The sequence below is a fragment of the Nycticebus coucang genome, chromosome 17 (assembly GCF_027406575.1).
Source record: "Nycticebus coucang isolate mNycCou1 chromosome 17, mNycCou1.pri, whole genome shotgun sequence".
Taxonomy (NCBI): domain Eukaryota; kingdom Metazoa; phylum Chordata; class Mammalia; order Primates; family Lorisidae; genus Nycticebus; species Nycticebus coucang.
In genome coordinates, this window is record NC_069796.1 from 3,907,883 (window position 1) to 3,927,308 (window position 19,426).

Genomic DNA, 19,426 nt, shown 5'->3' on the forward strand with positions numbered 1-19,426 from the left:
GCGTGCTTCCAGGTATTGGTCGATTTCTTTCAGATTTTCAAATTTGTGAGAGTAGAGTTTCTTGTAGTATTCGTTAAGGATTTTTTTAATTTCTGAGGGGTCTGTTGTTATTTCATCATTACCATTTCTGATTGATGAAATTAGAGGTTTTACTCTTTTTTTCCTGGTTAGGTTAGCCAAAGGTTTATCTATTTTATTGATCTTTTCAAAAAAACAGCTTTTGGATTTGTTGATCTGTTGTATAATTCTTTTGTTTTCAATTTCATTTAATTCTGCTCTGATTTTGGTTATTTCTTTTCTTCTGCTGTGTTTGGGGTTGAAGTGTTCTTCTTTCTCCAGTTACTTGAGATGTTCCATTAAGTTATTGACTTCCTCTCTTTCTGTTTTCTCGAGGATGGCTTGCAGTGCTATAAATTTCCCTCGTAGGAGTGCCTTTGCAGCATCCCAGAGGTTCTGGTAATTCATGTCTTGATTGTTGTTTTGTTCCAAAAATATGGTGATTTCCTTCTTAATCTCGGCTATAATCCATGTATCCTTCAGCATAAGGTTGTTTAGCTTCCATGTTTTTGTATGGGTATGCAGGTTCCTGTTGTTATTTAGTTCAACTTTTATTCCATGATGGTCTGAGAAGATGCAAGGAATAATTTCTATTCTTTTAAATTTGCTGAGGTTAGATTTGTGGCCTAAGATGTGGTTGATTTTGGAGTATGTTCCGTGGGCTGATGAGAAGAATGTGTATTCAGTTTTTTTGGAATGAAATGTTCTGTAGATGTCTGTTATGTCCAGATGTTGAATGGTTGAGTTTAAATCTAAAATTTCTTTGCTTAGCTTCTTTTTGGAGGATCTATCCAGGACTGCTAAAGGGGTGTTAAAATCTCCAACTACTATGGAACTGGAGGAAATCAAGTTGCTCATGTCTGTTAGAGTTTCTCTTATAAATTGAGGTGCATTGTGGTTGGGTGAATAAATATTAATAATTGAGATCTCATCATATTGAGTATTACCTTTAACAAATATGAAGTGTCCATCCTTATCCTTAATTATTTTGGTTGGTTTAAAGCCTATTGCAACTGTGAACAGGATTGCAACGCCTGCTTTTTTCTGCTTCCCATTTGCCTAGAATATAGATGACCATCCCTTCACCTTGAGTCTATATCTGTCTTTTAATGTAAGATGCGATTCTTGGATGCAGCAGATATCTGGCTTAAGTTTTTGTATCCAGTCCGCCAACCTATGCCTCTTTAGAGGACAATTTAAGCCATTCACATTAATTGAGAGTATTGATAAGCCTTTTGAGAGACCGGTGGACATTTTTAATCCTTTTGCAACTGTGGAAGTTGGAAATTGATCAAAAATGTTTTGGGTGGGTTTACTTTTGTGGTGGAGAATTACACTGGTCTTTATGGAGGATAGGTCTAAGAATGTCCTGGAGAGCTGGTTTAGTTGTGGCAAATTTCTTCAACATGTGAATGTCGTTGAAGTATTTAATTTCTCTGTCATAAATGAGGCTCAATTTAGCTGGGTACAGGATCCTGGGTTGAAAGTCATTTTGCTTTAGGAGATTAAAAGTCGATGACCATCTTCTTCTAGCTTGAAAGGTTTCAGCAGAGAGATCTGCAGTTATTCTGATATTCTTGCCCTTGTAGGTGATGGTTTTCTTTCGTCTGGCTGCTTTCAGAATTTTCTCCTTCATATTAACTTTAGTGAAATTGATTATGATGTGTCTGGGGCATGTCTTATTTGGGTTGAATTGTGCTGGAGTTCTGAAACTGTCTGCTATCTGAATTTCAGAATCTCTAGGCATGTCTGGAAAGTTCTCCTTCATAATCTCGTGGAGAAGAGACTCTGTGCCTTGTGAAGCCACTTCGTCACTTTTGGGGATCCCTGTAAGACAAATATTGGTTTTCTTCAAATTATCCGAGAGCTCTCTAAGAGAGTGGTCTGTTTTTGCTCTCCATTTCTCTTCTTCTTTGAGAGTTTGGGAGCATTCGAAAGCTTTGTCTTCAATGTCAGAAATTCTTTCTTCTGCTTGCTCCATTCTGTTACTGAGGGATTCTACTGTGTTTCTCAGATCTTTGAGGGATGCAACTTCGTGTCTCAATGTGTCAAAATCTTTGGTCATTTGGTCTTTGAATCCGTTGAATTCTTGAGATAACTTTTGGAATTCTAATGCGATCTTATTTGCTATCCAGATCCTGAATTCAATTTTTGACATCTCAGCTATTTTTTGTGCATGGGGTCTTGTGCTGTTTCTGCCCCATTGATCCTTGGGGGAGTTGATCTACTCTGATTATTCATATTTCCAGAGTTTTTCTGTTGATTTTGCCTCATGATTGTTTTTCACCATTGCCTCTGGCTGTCCTCAGAGTTGGGGAGGTGTCTCTCCAAGATTAGACCCCAGCGGGATCACTCTATTGTTGCTGGATCTTTGTAGGGAGTGACCCTGTGTAGTTCCTGCACAGCTCTTATGGAGGTCTTGGCGTTGCCAAGCCCAGGAGTTTGAGGTTGCTATGAACTGTGATATCACGGCACTCTACCCAGGGCAACAGCCCAAATCTCCAGTGTGCCAAAACCATCTCACTCTGCCCCTAAGGATTAAGGCTGTAAGGCAGCTCAGTCCCCGCCTTTAGGCTGCTCAGTCAGTAGGTTACTTTGACCCGCCCAATCCTTGCTTTGAGGCCCTGAGGGCGGAGCTTGCTGGGGCAGTTCTTTCACAATGGCTTCCTTCGCCCAGCTCAGTGGATCAGTCTGTGGCCCCAGACAATGCCCAAAGTCCTCCACATTCCTGCTCAAGCTCTCCCCAATGCAGTTCAACTGAGTGCCAAGTCCAAGAACACTGAAACAGTTCACAGGTAAGGTCTTTCCGGTTTGCTGTCTCACTGCTGCTTGTACTTATGGTTGCCGGCGTGATTAGGTCGATCGAAAACATGCAACCACTTGCCAGTTTTCCACTGTTTTGTCCTCCTCTCGGGGTCCAGAAGTCCCTTGCTGGCTCCCTGTATCCTCAAATGGATGATTATAGGCAGATCCCACCGGCCAGAGATGCCTGGAGTCTTGTCTCCCCAGACTTGCTGTTCCCAGTTGCCTCTTATCATTTTTTTAAAACATGCATATTCTAGATCAAAGTCCCAAATATGGTATACTCTGATTATATACAAAAAAGTACTGAATGTTTTTACAAATTTGTAGTATTATTATATACATATGCACACATACAATGAAAGAAATTTGTCTTTGAAGTATATGTGGTCTGAATTGACTCTGTTGACTATTATTCACTATTGATTTTGTAGTCTGAGTAGTTAGTGTCACCTCTTCAGATAGAATATTCTATTTTGAATGCTTGTAGGACATACTCTCTAAGATCCCGTTTGGTTCTGATTCTCTATGATTACGTGTAATTGAGAATGAAGGAATGGTGAAAGAGGTGGTAAGATCAATAGAATTTATATATGCCTGGCCCTGCCGTGATATTTTGAACATCACGATATAGGCATGCATCTGATGGTGGGAAAAAATAGCACTACTCGTCTTGGGTAGTGGTCCATGGTCACAGAGCATGACGCTGTGCTAGGTACTTGGGGTTTGTAAGGGTAAAACCGTTCCTTATCCTCAAAATCTAGTAACGGGTATAATATTTCAAGAATTCTTTATTTTTTTTTAATTCTTTATTTTTTACTTTATATAAGCTTTTGTTTATTTTTTAATTTCAGATTAATATGAGAGTACACATTATTAGATCGCACTGTTTGCATTTGTGAGGTCAAGTCCAAGCTGTAGTTGCTTCCTTTACTTGGGAAGTGTGGCATATGTCCGTGCAGCATTCCCTTTGGGTGGGAACCTGCCAAGTCCGTTCCTCCTATACCCACTTCTTGAATTTGATTGCTTCTTTTCTTTCAAATCAGCATATAGTTGTTAATCTGCTAGTTTCAGTTTAATATAAAGCACATGTGATGCTTGTTTTTCCATTCCTGTGGTACTTAGGAGAGTGTTCTCCAAATCCATCCAGATTGTTACAAAAGACAAACAAAAAAAATTTTTTTAAATCACTAGAGTTTCTTATAAAGGTTGAGTATAACTTACCCAAAGTGCTCAGCACCAGAAGTGTTTCATATTTTGGAATATTTGTATTATAGTTACCAGTTCAGCATCTCTATTCTAAAAATCCCATCAGGTATTCAAAAAGTTTTGGACTTGGGAGAATTTTGGATTTTGGATTTTCTGATTAGGGATACTCAAATCTGTACTTCAGGTAAAAAGTACTGGTAAATAGTTCACTTAAAAAGCTTAAGTACCTTGCTAAGACCTTTGTATGCAGTGGAGTTATTTGAAAGATGTAAGTCATTTCCTTTGTATGGTGTCAACTCAGAATTAAGCAAGCTACGATAGTGACAGTAAGTGACTTCCGAGCAATGCAGTGGGAAACACTCACCCTATGTGCCTTTTGTTCAGGAATCCAAGGATGAACAGTGGAAACGAGCTATGGATTATTTAAACGTTGTCAGTGAACTCAACTACATGACTCAGATTGTCATCATGCTTTACGAGGACCCTAACAAGGTAGACCCAGCACTCAGTGTGTGTGCTGCCGGAGTACATGCTAGAAGGTTCTCAGTTTAAAAATCTTCTGTCATGTTTTTTAGGATCTTACCTCAGAGGAACGCTTTCATGTTGAATTACACTTTAGTCCAGGAGCCAAAGGCTGTGAAGAAGACAAAAATTTGCCATCTGGGTATGGATATAGACCAGCTTCCAGAGAGGTAATGAAAATAGAACTCCTAGTGCTTGGTTCTAGATTTTTATGAGGTTTCTATAAGAGTTTTTTATTATGTACTATAAATAATTCTTCTTTCAACTACTAAGTAGCAAGATGGCCTAAAAGGGTTTTGTTTTTGTTATTAAAGTATGATTTGGGCAGATAGCATTTTTATGCATATAAGCATACTTTTTAATTTTGTGTTCATAGATTGTTCATATTTTAAGCCTAGTGTTTACAATGGATAACTGTTGTTTGGGGGTTTTGTTGTTTTGCTTGAGGACTGTTCCATGCTAAACACAGCTAAGCACTTTGGGAAGAATTGCTGCATTTCAGTCCTGAATTCTGTCCTTGGACACTGTTATATGAGATCAGTGTCATTTCTCTCTCATGTACTTGTTAAAATTTATTGTTTGGTAAAATTCATTTTATGTGGAGTTCCTCTATTTTATCTGAATTTTCAAATTATTCAGTTCATAATAGCCTTATATTGACTTTTTAAATGTTCCCCTTTCTCATAATGGTAACTCTCCTGTGTGCTTTTTCTCATTTTTTTCTTAAGTATTGATAAGGATTTATGATTTCTTAGTAGTTTCAAAGAGCCAAATTTTCCTGGTCAATTGTCTCTATCATTCATTTCTCTTTTATTACATTAACCTCTGAAGTTAGGTTTTCTATTTCCTTCTACTTTCTCTGATTTATTTTGTCGATCTGTCTCTTACTTATTTTGGTGACTACTCAGACAGTGTATTTTTAAGTTTTATTTTTCTGCTGTTTGCATCTGGAGCTAACATTTCCCTCTAAGCATGGCATCAGCTGTAGCACACAAGTATGTTTTATCTTTCAATTCAAAATACTTTGTGATTTCCATGTGATTTGTCTTTGATTCATGGGGTTATGAAAATTTTACATATAAGCTTTTATTATGAAATGCTTCTGTCTTAATTATATACTTGGTATGATTTCTTTGTTGAAAGTATATTGGGAACTGTCTTATGGGCCTACACATGAGTTAATTTTTGATAAATACCACATGGGCACTTGAAAAGTATATATTTTCTCTTGTTCTTTATTCAGTACAAGTGTTTAATACAAGTCAGGGCAAGCTTATTAATAGTGTTGTTTGAATTTTCTATATCCGTAAAAGATTTTTTGGTCTTCTTGCTCTGTCAGCCCCTCAGAACGGTGTGACAGTTCCACTGTGACTGGCTTGTCTCTTTCTCCTCACCTTCTGAAGCTATGCACATGAATCTGGAATTTTTATGTGTCTTTTTCTCATTATGAAATGTCTCTGTTTCTGCCTAGAACATGCCTGCCTCATGCAGCGTCTGCTTTGCTTTGTTGTTACAGCTCACCAGCTTTGTTTTGTTTAGCAGTTTCTTGATGTGTCTTTTTTTCTTTTCAAGAAACCAGGTTACCAGGATGACATTTGTTAGGTGAAGTCCCTCTGACAGTTGTGTACTGTTTAGCATTTTCTTGATGTGTCTTTTTTTATTTTTTACACTTTTAACCTTTCTATATTCTTATGCTTACGATGTGTGACTTGTAAGCGGCATATATTTAGGTTTTGTGTTTTAATCTATATTTATAATAATCTTGGCCTTTGATTTGACAAATTTAATCATTCAGTGTAATTACTGATATATTTAGGTAAATTGCATCACCTTATCATTTGCGTTCTATTTTTTTCATCTCTTTTGCTCTCTTTTTAAATTTTTTTGGCCTTCTTGAAGATGCTTTCAGCGTTATCTGTCATTCGTTTTCTGCAGTTTTCTTCTGATGCTTGTGCTCAGGGTGCTGGTGCCTCCTATGCCTGTGACTTGACCTCGTTTGTGGTCTTTGGGCCATTTGTAGTCCTTAGCTCTATAATGCTCTTCACCCATCCTCTCCTTTCTTTCTGAGGTGTAAGTTACATGCATATTAGACTGATTGACCATGTGTCTTGAACCTCTTAGACATGTATTATAGTTCTTGAGGCTGTTATAAAGTTTGTTTAAATGACTTTTCCTGTTTGCTGCCATCATATTGAATTTTAACTCTTTTAGGCAGGGTCTTGTTCTGTCACCTGGGGCTAGAGGGCAGTGGCGTCCTCATAGCTCACTACAACCTTCAACTCCTAGGCTCAAGCCATCCTTCCTCCTGCCTTTCAAGCCTTTCAAGCAGCTGGGACTATAGAAGTGTACCACCTTGCCCAGCTAATTTGTCTATTTTTTGTAAAGACAGCGTCTTGCTGTTGGTCAGGCTGGTCTCAAACTGCTGGCCTCAAGTGATGTTCTCACCTTGGCCTCCCAAAGTGTTAGGATTACAAGTGTGAGTTTCTGCACCTGGCCTTAACTCATTTTTATGTAAAGACTTTCTAACTAGTAAACTTTTTTTTCAAATGCAGAAAAAGTCTTCATTGTGAAAAAGCAATGTTATTTAGAAAAGTCACACTGTGGTTTCTTTCTAATAAATGACAAAGCACATTTTCTTAAGTAATTTACAAAGGGCAGAAACTGGTCTTGTAAAGCATACGCACCTCGCAGCACACCCATGTGCCGTGTGCTCAGCGTGCGTGTAAATAGGTACCCGAAGAGCCCAGGGTCTTAAGCCTAGAAGTGTCTCCTACGCCTTTCTCCAGGCCCTGGTAGGGGAAGCAGAGATGAGGGGGTCCCCAACAGCCCCAGCCCTGGAGACACAGAAGATGTATGAGTAGATGGGGGGTACCACATGGCTCGCTCCTAGGGACGTGGTTCTGAGCTGTCAGACACTTCCTTGGCCTGCGCCTTCCATTGCACCTGTGGCAACTGAAGGTTGAATGAAGTGTGGGATGAATTTGTAAGCCCAAGTGTCCCTTGGGGAAATAGAAGGAACAATTGCCCCATCCTTCCAAGATCTCCCCAAATCACTCTTGGATTGTGGCAAGTGGTCACCGATGGGTAAAGATGTGGCTGGAGCAGGAGAGTTCCGGGCCCCTTGTTAGCAGTGGCCTAGGGGTATTGAGGGGGTCATGGGGTAGCACAGATGTTAGATGAGGCTTTGCTCTTGTCAAACAGAGCCCCCTACAGGCGCTGTCTTACCCCTTGTGTACCACGTCCCAGAAAATTGAGGAGTCCTGCCAGAGTGGTGCCAAGTGCCTGGTAGAGATCCAGGTGAAAGCCAGGAGGAGGAAGAGAGGGGACCAGAAGGACAGTAGGCCCCCAGCCATAGCCAAGCTAGAAGAGTACCCAGTGTCTGGAGCCCAGAGGAGGACATGTCTTTAGCCATAATGGCTTTGTCTAGCTCTTGGGACAGCTTCTGGAAATGTGGAATTCCTGCCCCCATAGGTTCTCAGTTGTTAGCAGACTTGCTGGAAGAGCAGAGGGGCTCTGTTCAATAGGGACTCCAGAAGGCAGCCTCCCTCCTTGACTGCCCTAGTAGGGCAGGAGAGGTACACAGGCCATATGAACAGAGGGATGGTGATGTTCTGAGTAGATGGGGGGTACCACATGGCTCGCTCCTAGGGACGTGGCGTCTGCAGCTTAGTGCACAGGGGAGGCTCCAGACACTGGGTGCCCTCTTGGCTTAGGCTCTGAGCTGGGGGCCTACTGTGCTTCTGGTCCCCTCTCTTCTGGCTCAGGCTATGGGCTGGGGGCCTACTGTCCTTCTGGTCCCCTCTCTTCTGGCTCAGGCTATGGGCTGGGGGCCTACTGTCCTTCTGATCCCCTCTCTTCTGGCTCAGGCTCTGAGCTGGGGGCCTACTGTCCTTCTGGTCCCCTCTCTTCCTCCTCTGGGCTCCAGACACTGGGTGCTCTTCTAGCTCAGGCTATGGCTGGGGGCCTACTGTCCTTCGGGTCCCCTCTCTTCTTCTTCCTGGCTTTCACCTGGATCTCCACGAGGCACTTGGCACCACTCTGGCAGGACTCCTCGATTTTCTTGGACGTGGTACCCAAGGCGCTCTTAGGTGACGGAGCAACAGCCTATAGGCCCTGCCACCCTGGCTTCATGGTTGACTTTCCTGTATAACAGAACTGATTTCTACTCTTTCTTACTGTCTTTTTATTATTATTTATTTGTGTATTTGATGAAATTTAATTAAACACTTTGTTTTTTTGGTTTTAATTGACATTTACTATTTAATTTCTCCATAGATGTTATGAAATGACTCTTGTAATTTCTGTCACAGTACTCACATGATACTAGGCTGTTATGAGAGTTCATTTGGTATTAATTCAAGTAAACAAAGTATGTACTTCACATGACTATGCCAGTGGACCTGAATTTCTTCATCAGAACAAATGTGTTATCTGAATTTTGAAAGTATATTGTGTTCTTTGCCTCCAGAATGAAGGCAGGAGATCTTTTAAAATTGATAATGATGATGAACCACATACTTCTAAAAAAGATGAGGTTGATCGAGCTGTGATATTGTTTAAACCAATGGTGTCAGAGCCAATTCATATACACAGGAAGTCTCCACTTCCAAGATCCAGGAAGATGGCTACAAATGAAGTGAGTATATATGTCAGAGCTGTTTTTTATAAAGCAAACTAACTATATTTTAATAAAACAGAAAAGAAAATACAGCTTTAGTTGTGGAACTTGGGAACCCAACAAATATTTGTCAATTGTGTCTGTTTTTCAAATTTCCAAAATATAGAGGCAATTAGGAAATATAAATATTAGGCTTAGAATTTGGAGCTTTATATATAGTATTCATAACAAAATTGAACATAAATATGGAATAAGGCCTTTCTAAGAACTTCATAAGCTGATCCTTTTTTCTTGGTCTTGTTATATCAGATTATTCTTCAGTGAAGAACTTTTTTAAAAGCTTGATTTAATGGATCAGGAATAATTTTTGGTTAAAAGTAGAGAGGAATTGCCAGAAGTTTCCAATGACACTGTAGATTAAGAAATGAAATTCTAAAATGTTAGCTTGACTGCAAAGTCTGTGTAGGAATTTGAAAATTTGATAATATAATGAAAAATTTTATCTTTGTATCGAGATCTGTAAGTAAATAGATTAGACTAATTCTTATGCTCACTAATAGAATAATATTTAAATAGCTACTAAAATAACCTTTAAAAGGATAATTGAACAGTTAGAATGGAGCGTATGTAAACTTCAACCGCTGTCCGTATTTTATACTTTGTGTCATATTCTATAGGATGATTCTTTCAGCACTAACTGAAGTCAGTGCTTACAAATATTTTCTAAATGGTCTGGTAAAAAGTATAAATCACGAAAAGTATAAAATAAGTGTAAAAGCGTAAAACAAGTATAATACAAGAAATTAACTTTAAGATAGAAAGAACCATTAACTTTTAAGTTGGAAACTTAAGGGTTTTTTTGTTTAAATATACCAAGTCTAATGAATGAGGTATAATATTATTTAGCAGTTGATGATTAAGGATATAAACAACAAAAAGAATAGCCTCAAATTATACAAACATAAGTGTCCAATGATTCTTAAATTTCAAATATGTATGTATATATTCCAATTTGACAATTTTGTATAGAAAAAAATCTATCAACAAAGTAGGTTCTTATAACTTTATAATGGATATTATATACTAGTTAAGGTTCCCTGAATGTGATATTTTAAATTGATTATCAAAGGTGGTTAAAAAAAATGGCTTTACAGAGAATTTAAACTATTATACTTTAATTGAAAACAAGAAATCTGGAGTTATGTTCAGGTATCCTTAACTTCAGGAAGTTGGTAAATGACCTGTATTAATATAACTTGAACTATTATTTGTGTGAGGGCAGTGATTTTGATGTTATTAAATAAGCAGACAGGCTGCCGTTAATTAAATTATTGAGAATTTCACCATTAAACTCTCTTCTCTGTACTCTAAAAACCCTGTATAAACAACACTGATATTGCTAAGTCTTCATTTTGCAATTCATCAATATTTATAAAGCCTTCAACAAAATCACTGCCCTTGTTAACTTTTAAAGCACAGAACACATTTATAAACCTTTTGCTCATAAATTCTTACACAGTTGATCTCAAGAAATTATTTCTATGCCATGCTAAACTTTTACTTCCATAAGGTAAATTATTCAAGTAAAACCTGGAAGACTTTTCCCAGCGTCCACCATCTCCATGGATGTCAGAAGTTTGTACTTCCAAAAGACACAGAGAAAAAGACATACTCTTCATTTTGTGCAAGTAGATTTTACTCCGTCCTCACTGTCTGAACCCTGAACATGCAAACATGTATCATGGGAGTGTTTGCCGCACATCTGCCTCCTGCACTCTGAGAGCAGCCTCTGCAGGGTGACACGCAGATCGTGTGAATGTGTGAACAAATGCAGTTGGAGTCCACTTTATGATCTGGTTGTTTTTCCTTTCAACGTCTGGCAGACATTTTCTTTTCTAAGTTACATACATTTAAATCTCTTTAAACCTTTGCACAATTCTCCAGTGGCTTGGGTTGAAAAGTTCATCCAAAATAGCACAAAATATCTTGAATATTTAAAATTAAGCAGAATACTTTTAATATTCAAAAAAATGGCTAAAAAAGAAACTTAACTAATACCTTTCCAATTTTAAGAGGGAAGAAACAACTACTAAGTAGTATAAATACTTGTGTTTTAAGGTAATAAGATATTTTCATAATTATTATCACATAGAATTAGATTTATAAGTCATTTCTATCAAATTCTCAAATATTGAAACATTTGGCTCCCAAATTGCTGTTGAATAGTTTTTAAAAAATTGATAAGTGAATACAAACTGTATTTTTTTTTCTTCTGATCATTTGGCTCTGTTGTATCTAACTTTGCATGCTCTGCTTTTTTTTCTTTTTTTTTTTTCGCCCCCTTTCTCACTTCCAGGAAGAGAGCCCTCTGAGTGTGTCTAGCCCAGAGGGCGCTGGTACCTGGCTGCACTATACCAGCGGTGTGGGTACTGGGCGTCGAAGACGCAGATCAGGGGAACAAATCACTTCTTCCCCTGTCTCCCCCAAATCATTGGCTTTCACATCCAGTATTTTTGGCTCATGGCAACAGGTTTTTAAACTTTACTTCATTAAACATTTTTCCTCCCTGCATTCAGAGCAACAACAGCTGTCTTTGAGGACATCTAATCCCTTGTATTTCACATCAGAGTAAATCCTTCTGTCTTTTAATTTTGAGTTCATTTAAAAATACTTATGACATCTGACGATATTTGAGGGAAAGAAACCACTTACATTGCATGTGTGTACCATTTTCACTGGGAAGATTTTAAATATCCAGGATTTTTAAAATAATTAGTAAATTTTCTTCTCCTGGAACTTTTGCTTGTTAATAGAATTATTTAAAAAGGAAAAGAAATCTTTGACTTAATTGTCCTTTAAAACTTTCAGAAACAAAAGTATATAATTTGATGGTAAGAAAATTTAAATAACTTTTCCCCATAATAGAAAAATTAGATTCCACTTGGAATTTGCTGAGAATATAAGCATTTTTTTTACAACATCAAAATGTATGTGGCCTTGTACTAATTATCAGGATACATCTCATATGGATGTTCTCTCCCTCATTTCCTGTTTTCTGGAAGCATGTAAGGGGTATATGCAGCATGATTTCCTCTGAGGAAAAAGTAACAGGGGCAAGTGAACATGTGCGTGCCCATCAACAATATGGATCAAAATAAAATGACTTTCAGAAGGACTTTCTGTGATGACATTTGGAAATTTAAAATACAATGGTTTTTATTGCAATGGAAGGTCTTCTGTCACACATGACTTTTCTGATAATTTCAGCAATTTCCTTTTGGAAATGTAATTCGTTTGATTATAGGAAAAGGGATTATGGTATCCATTAAGGCTGTGAATATTTAAAGATTACTCTGATAAAGCCCATGCATGGATCAGTAATTGTGTGGTGACCTCAACAGTCTCTGTCTGTCTTTTCTTTTGTTTGTGGTTGTTTTTTCCCCTTTCAAATACAGGAGCTGTATAAGAGTGGGCATTTGGCTTCTTTTAAGAGTGAAATTATATCTATTAACTTTCTTTTCATCTGTCTTGTTTCAATCATGACGTTTCATTCTGAATGCCTGCTTCGCACCACTTCATTGCAAGGACCTCATGTGAAATGGACTCCCTTCAGAAGGGGATCTTGCATGATCTTTCATGTTTATGTGTTTCTACTAATATTTATCATACAGCTTATTAACCTTTGTCTGTCTGGAACAGGCTGCATATTAACTATGGACTTTGAATTTATTTTACTGTTTTACTTCATTTATTTTGCTTTCCTTATGCAGGTTGTATCTGAAAATGCTAATTACCTGAGAACAGCAAGAACTCTGGTGGAACAGAAGCAGAATCCTACCGTAGGTATGTGGTGTAAAGAAAATCACGCTCTATGCCTTTCTTAAACTCACTACTGTACACACATGTAAAACTCTTAAGTGGTGAAAGCATGACCAAATGCTATGCTTTAGCTTTTATTTAGTACTAGTTCAGAAATGTTGAGTTGTATGACTCAAAATTAAGTTTTGATAAAATGTATAAGAAACAGCACTTAATTCTGGTGTGTAACTCTTTTGAATGCCCATAGTCATAACTAAATGTACTTGCCAACGTGGACTAAGCTGATTTTAAATCTTGTATTTTATAAGTTAATTTATGAAGGAAATTTCATTTTCCCAGCTAATAAAGATGAAAAAATGTTATTATCAGCTGGGAAAATGAAGTTTGCAAAAAGTAACTTTTTTTTTCCTTTAATTAAAAAGACGTTCAAAGTAGGGAGTATTCAGACCCTCTATGGGTATATTAATTTTCCTTTTTAGCAACTCTTGAAACTAAAGCAAAGCTAATGCAGTCTTACTCTTTATTGACCTGTAGAGAACATGATTGATTTTTTTCTTAATGCTAAAAGCAGCATTCGAAAAGACCTTTCTAAACTCATTTGGTTTTTAAGGTCATGGTTGATAAACTATATGAGGTAATGGCATTTTTTTTTTTTTTTTTTTTTTGGTAAATGGATGTCCTAAATTTAATCAAAGCATAAATAGATTTCATAACTGTGTTTGTAGTGTGATCTCTATACTAGGTATATGAACTGTATTGATACCTACATATGTAAAGATCTTTCATTAGTTAATTACATATAGCTCATAATGATAGCTTTTAATATTCCCATTGTATCTTTACAGAACTTGATATATTCTCCTTTCAAATTGATGTATCATTATATTGGATAGAAATTTATTTAATCTTTCCCCAGTGGTAGAAAGTTTTGCTTAGATATAAAAACTTTTGCTACAAATTAAGCATCAATTTATACTGGCTGTGTTACTTGCTAATACTATGTTTTATTGGGGATCTTATTAAGTTCTTAAGTCATTTGTTAAGTAATAGAAATTTAAAGTCAATGACCAGAAAGGACCTGGTTTTGACCTGGTCTTCTCACAAATAAATAAGTATTGTTGTACTTTATTTCATAAGAAAAATTAGTAATTCTTAATTCAGCAGTACCAGGGAAGATTTGTCATTTATGACATATCTTGACATACATGAACAATATCAATTTACTATTACTTAATTTGTCCTAGGAGAGGTTTTTTGATATGGCCTACTCTTCCAAAGTGATTAACACAGTCTCTTCTTAAGTTAATTTTTATGGTAGTGTTTTTAATACTTTTAGGATATATGTATCTAATTATTGTATAGGCATATAATTTTTCCTGAAAGATAACACTTTGACCAGTGTTAAATTACTCCATCTGTACATATGATAAACGGTGGTGATTAGAGGTATTGCATTAAAATTGACATCACCAGATACCACAAGCACATTGTGAGCCTTTGCAAGGCATTTTAAAGGCTCCTTCGGTGTGGTAAGCGCCATGTTAACTGCATGCTGCATGAATTCCCAATGTGAATGGAAGAACACCCGTTGTGTATGTATTTTCTCTAACTCCCATCAGGGTCTCACTGTGCGGGCCTGTTTAGCACCTCGGTGCTCGGGGGTTCTTCAAGCGCACCTAACCTACAGGATTATGCTCGTACTCATCGTAAAAAGCTGACCTCTTCTGGCTGCATAGATGGTATGTGCACCCATGCACACACAGACGCGTTCCTGCGCCCACGCACATGCACACACAGACGCGTTCCTGCACCCACGCACATGCACACACAGATGCATTCCTGTGCCCACGCACACACCCCTGAGCAGAGTTTCTCAAAGGGCGGTCTCAGGCCACTGACTGAATGGAGTCATAGCATCCTTTGCCTAAATGACGACCAGTGCTCTCTGTGACCTGCAGCTTGGATTATGCTTCATCAGACAGTGAACTGTAGTTAGACTCACTGTACTTGTACAGGAGCTACTTTGCTGATGTGGAAAGTTTAGGACTACATCATATATATTCTTTTTTTAGATAATTGATAGCTCATAAATTTTTCCTTGATCATTTAAAGTTTTGTTCATTGTTAACCCTTATTGTACTTATTGATATGGGGTTAATTAAAATAAGGCGAATGAAATGTTTGGTAGACGAGAATGTCATATTGGTAATACTTTTATACAAACAAACATAGGTGAGAATATTTTAGGGATCACTAGCTGAAGGAAACCTCTTAATATTAGTAGACTTTGAAGTTTCATATTCAGAGTTTTTTTTGAGGTCCATGGAAGCTTGCCCCCTTTTGTTAAAAAGAGTCCTTTTAGCTCTTTCAGGATCAGCTTTATTTAAAGCTTTTTCTCATATGCCAACAAATTTGCTTTAGCCAGCAAAACATGGATTTACCAGAATTGCCGGTTCATCCTGCTTTTCTTCCTTACGTACTTCGACACTGCCTCTGTCAGATCAAGCCAGTTTATTTCTTTTAACCAGGGTTCGGCTTATTACCTTCTCTCATTGTCCCTTCTGCATGTCACCTTTCTAACCTCCTCATGTCTTTGTTTTTCTCCCTCTTTTTTTACATGTTCTTTTGGTAGCTGTTACGAATTTCAGGTACCTGTTTTTCTCTTTCTCAGACGCCACACGCGGTTCTGCTGTTAAAAGGTTTTCTATCTCATTTGCTCGACACCCAACCAATGGTACGTTTTGCTTTTATTTTAAAAAGTATTCCCCTGCTTCACTCCTTTTTTATTTTTCTTTCATTTCAAAATGTGGGGTATACAGTATCATTTCTCCGTTCTTAATGTCAATCGGCATACAATTCTAACTTGTTAATTCACCCAAATTATTGATACTGTCTAGCTCCTTTTACACCTGTAATTCAAACAGTAATTTAACATTATTCATCAAACTTATAAATGGCCTCAGTGATGATGAGTTTAATAGTAAATCAGCACCTGAAAATTTCTAGTAATTTCCCAAGTGATCAGTCTATACCAATTTTTAAAATACGATTAATATTCTTTGATTTGTTCTTAATTTTTAATAATTTTAATGTTTTTTTCTCCCTAATTCCTTTTCTGATCACATGGTTGTTTTATTGAGATACTTACCAAAAATACAGAGCTGTCCCTGTCAAATAGCCAAATGAGATGCACCTTTGGAAAGTCCCTTGCGCCAGGTGGTGCAGGTGCATCGAAGTCATCGTGTACCCCTGGCTCTTTGTCTAAAGCAAAACTCAGTTTGGGCTGGAGCACTCTAAAAACTTTGTCCAGTATTCACTTTGTCCTCGTGTGGCAATATGGTTGGCTATTCTCAAGCAGCCAATTCCTTTTGGTAACATTGCTTTTTCTTGAAATATTGAGGAGTCTTAACAGGAAGAAGACTAAGTTAAAATCTAGAAACCCGATTCAGTTAAATTCAAATTTTGAGGCTGAATAAGAAAGTGTTTCATCATCATTATTTATAAATGTATTACAGCTTCTCATATAGAGGTTGATCTTTTGGGGCAAAAAGGAATATTTACTGATCATTTTAAAATAATTTAGTGTCACAGAAAAGAAAAAAACTTAAAGGTTTTTGCTTTTATTTGGAATGATGAAAGTACTTTTATCCCTGGAACTTTTTTTTTCTTTTTCTCTTTTTAACTGCAAGTAAGTCTTTCAAAAACTTAAGTCAGATCTTTGAAAAGCTTTCACGAAGCTAAAGGATTCAACACAAGTTTATGGTCATTGTCTCCCATCTGGATCCTTTAACACATCTAAATAGCAGTGCTATGTTACCTGAAGGTGAAGTAACAAGATCTCATCCTCAGCATGTGAAAATTTAGCTTTAAAGTTTAATGTGCTTTCCCTCCATTGTAGCTGTCTAAATGCTACTTTTTGAAGAAAAAGACCCTTATTTGATACAGCTGCAGCTTCTAAAGAAACCTCATGCCTAAGAACCTCTTAGAAGAAAAGCAGAAGCCAGAAGAAAAACAGAAGTACAAAAATCCTAAGAAGAGATATTGCAGGTTTAGGACTATAGTTTTTGTACTGATGCTTATGTGTTTAAAGCCAATATTTGAAATTTTATCTAGAAGAAATCTGTTTTAAACTGGATAGTTTTCAAAAAATTAAAAATACTTTTGTTAAATTTAACAGAAAATAATTTTATGTTCCTTTGGTTTAGGCTTTTTAAAAAATGTGGATCTGCTACACATTATGCAAGTTAATGCATATAGAATGCTTTCCTTTCAATCCTACAAATGTTTCTTTTGTGTTTCTAAGATTTCTTTTTTCTTTTTTTAATGCTTTGTTGTCATATCTGTCCTATGAATTGTCATTTGACTCTTCTTTCATTTTTATTTCCCTTACTTCCGTGTTGTTTCCATCTTTGACACATATCATGGACTTCCCCACCCTTCCTCTTTAGTTCGAGAAACATGGTGAAACAAGTATCTTCTGACAGTACTTTACCTTATTTTCTGGGCCTCTGTGCAGAACACCTTCACCTCTATAGGTGCTGGTCCGTTTCCTCTGTGGAATTTCTAGGCTTCAGTGGTATGTTTTTATAGCTTCTAAACATGTCAGCAGGGTGGCTTTTTAAATTGCTACGCTAACCCTTTCATTATGCATTATGGGAAAAGTTTTCTAAAGATACGTGGAAAAGAATATAGTCCAGAAAAACTTGATTATATTGTCATTTGCCTGTTATAAAATCTAGCAGGCAAATGAAAGAAACTAATTGTTAGAAAAGACTTGTAAATAGTCTGAGGAAAGAAGAAAAAAGCACATTGTTAAGTTCAGTGTAATGCAAAGAAAGGGTTTGCGATTATTTGCATGAATCTTGTACTTTTTAAAAAAAATGTTACAGTTGTGCAAGCCTAATTTCTTTAGTGTATAACCTAGGTGCCTTAGCTGCTGTTATGTCTTTGTCTGTCGTTTGTTTTTGTTTTTAAAGTATGTGTAACTTTGTCATGCTTTGGTTTGCACCTGAAGATCAAACATATCAACTTCGTAAATCCTTTGGTTATTTTCACAGAAGGATTAGATTTGCTTTTAACCTAAGTTTTTGTATTCTAGCTGAGAATTAGGTAGTTCATTTGTCAATATATCCTACCAAAATGTAAGTAAATCATACATTAGTCAGTTTGTAAAATGAGCACATATCTGTTAAAGCAAAGAGTTTTGCAGTCTGAGTTCAATTAATTTTTACTTTTTAATTAATGGCATTGGACTTTATATAAACCTTATTTAAGCATTAAAGTATTTCTTTGGAGGAAAATTAGTTTGAATTTGTGAAAGAGTAGATGTAGAAAGACATTTTAGTAAGGTATGGAAGCAATTTTAAAAGCCATTCAGTTGAATAAAGTTCAAACAAACAGGTAAGAAAGAAAGGGGAATAATCTATGTTCTGTTTTTTTAAAGAAACTGTGTTTAAGTGGTTTTGTTTCACTATTTTAATACATATCTGCATGGTTGTTTCATGTATTTCTGTGCCATTGTTATATATGGACATATTTGTATTCCTTTATACTTGGCCTAACTTTTTACTCAGCCAGTGATTTCCAATAATATAATTATTGTGTTAATTCAGGAAAGGAAAGGTGGGTGAAATATGTTTTGGAATTTTAATTCCAGCATAAATGAATGAATGTTGTTTGGGATCATACTAGAGAATGTTGTTGGGCTTGGCATGCCTACAGAAGTGTTACAAATTACTCTTCACAAGTATTCCGTAATTATTTTTGATTAACCTTTAGCACCAGGAACACTTCATGGCATCAGCTATTCTATTGAATAGTTCTGACTTCAAAATTAAAAACTAGAAAATTGTCTTTTTTTGTGGTTTCCCCCCAGGTTTATTTTTCAGTATTAGTCTTAGACATTACCAATGCAGAATGAGATCCTGTGCATGTGGACTGTGTGTTTTATACTTTAAAGGGAATCTTTGTCCCCTCTTGTTCTGAGTCCAAGCTGCATAGCATCTGGTGTCATGACTTCAGATTTCTTGTGGTTTGCATGTGATAAACTGAAAAGACCTAAACTGTCCAATTTTAAGCAGTGGTTCTCTTTCTTTTTAATTAATGATTATTTTAAACATTAAACTTTTCTTTTTTTGTTTTTTGTTGTTTTCTCTTCTAGGCTTTGAATTGTATTCCATGGTGCCGTCCATCTGTCCTCTGGAAACCCTCCATAACGCCCTCTCTTTGAAGCAGGTGGATGAGTTCCTTGCTTCCATTGCTTCTCCATCGAGTGATGTTCTGCAGAAGACCCCTGAAATGTGTAAGGAGCTTACCGTTGTTATTATCATTTAATTGTTGTGCAGTATATATTATCTGAACAGAACAAGAGTGATAAAACATTGACTCAAATACTGGTAG

General features: G+C 36.7%; 1 protein-coding gene across 14 annotated transcripts in view; it reads left to right on the plus strand.

Annotated features, from left to right (window-relative positions):
• The window catches only part of PPIP5K2 (diphosphoinositol pentakisphosphate kinase 2), a 96,320-nt gene that overhangs the window by 49,539 nt on the left and 27,355 nt on the right, over positions 1–19,426 (plus strand). For 3 of the 14 annotated variants that reach the window (XM_053566361.1, XM_053566358.1, XM_053566359.1), the window contains exons 22-30: positions 4,453–4,560; positions 4,644–4,760; positions 9,059–9,226; positions 10,779–10,896; positions 11,569–11,738; positions 12,979–13,051; positions 14,647–14,766; positions 15,699–15,761; positions 19,188–19,328. In XM_053566361.1, the coding sequence (XP_053422336.1) occupies positions 4,453–4,560; positions 4,644–4,760; positions 9,059–9,226; positions 10,779–10,896; positions 11,569–11,738; positions 12,979–13,051; positions 14,647–14,766; positions 15,699–15,761; positions 19,188–19,328 (1,078 nt within the window). Of the gene's footprint in view, positions 1–4,452; positions 4,561–4,643; positions 4,761–9,058; positions 9,227–10,778; positions 10,897–11,564; positions 11,739–12,978; positions 13,052–14,646; positions 14,767–15,698; positions 15,762–19,187; positions 19,329–19,426 lie in introns of all 14 variants that reach the window. The other 11 variants (XM_053566362.1, XM_053566364.1, XM_053566368.1 and 8 more) reach the window with 8 other exon arrangements.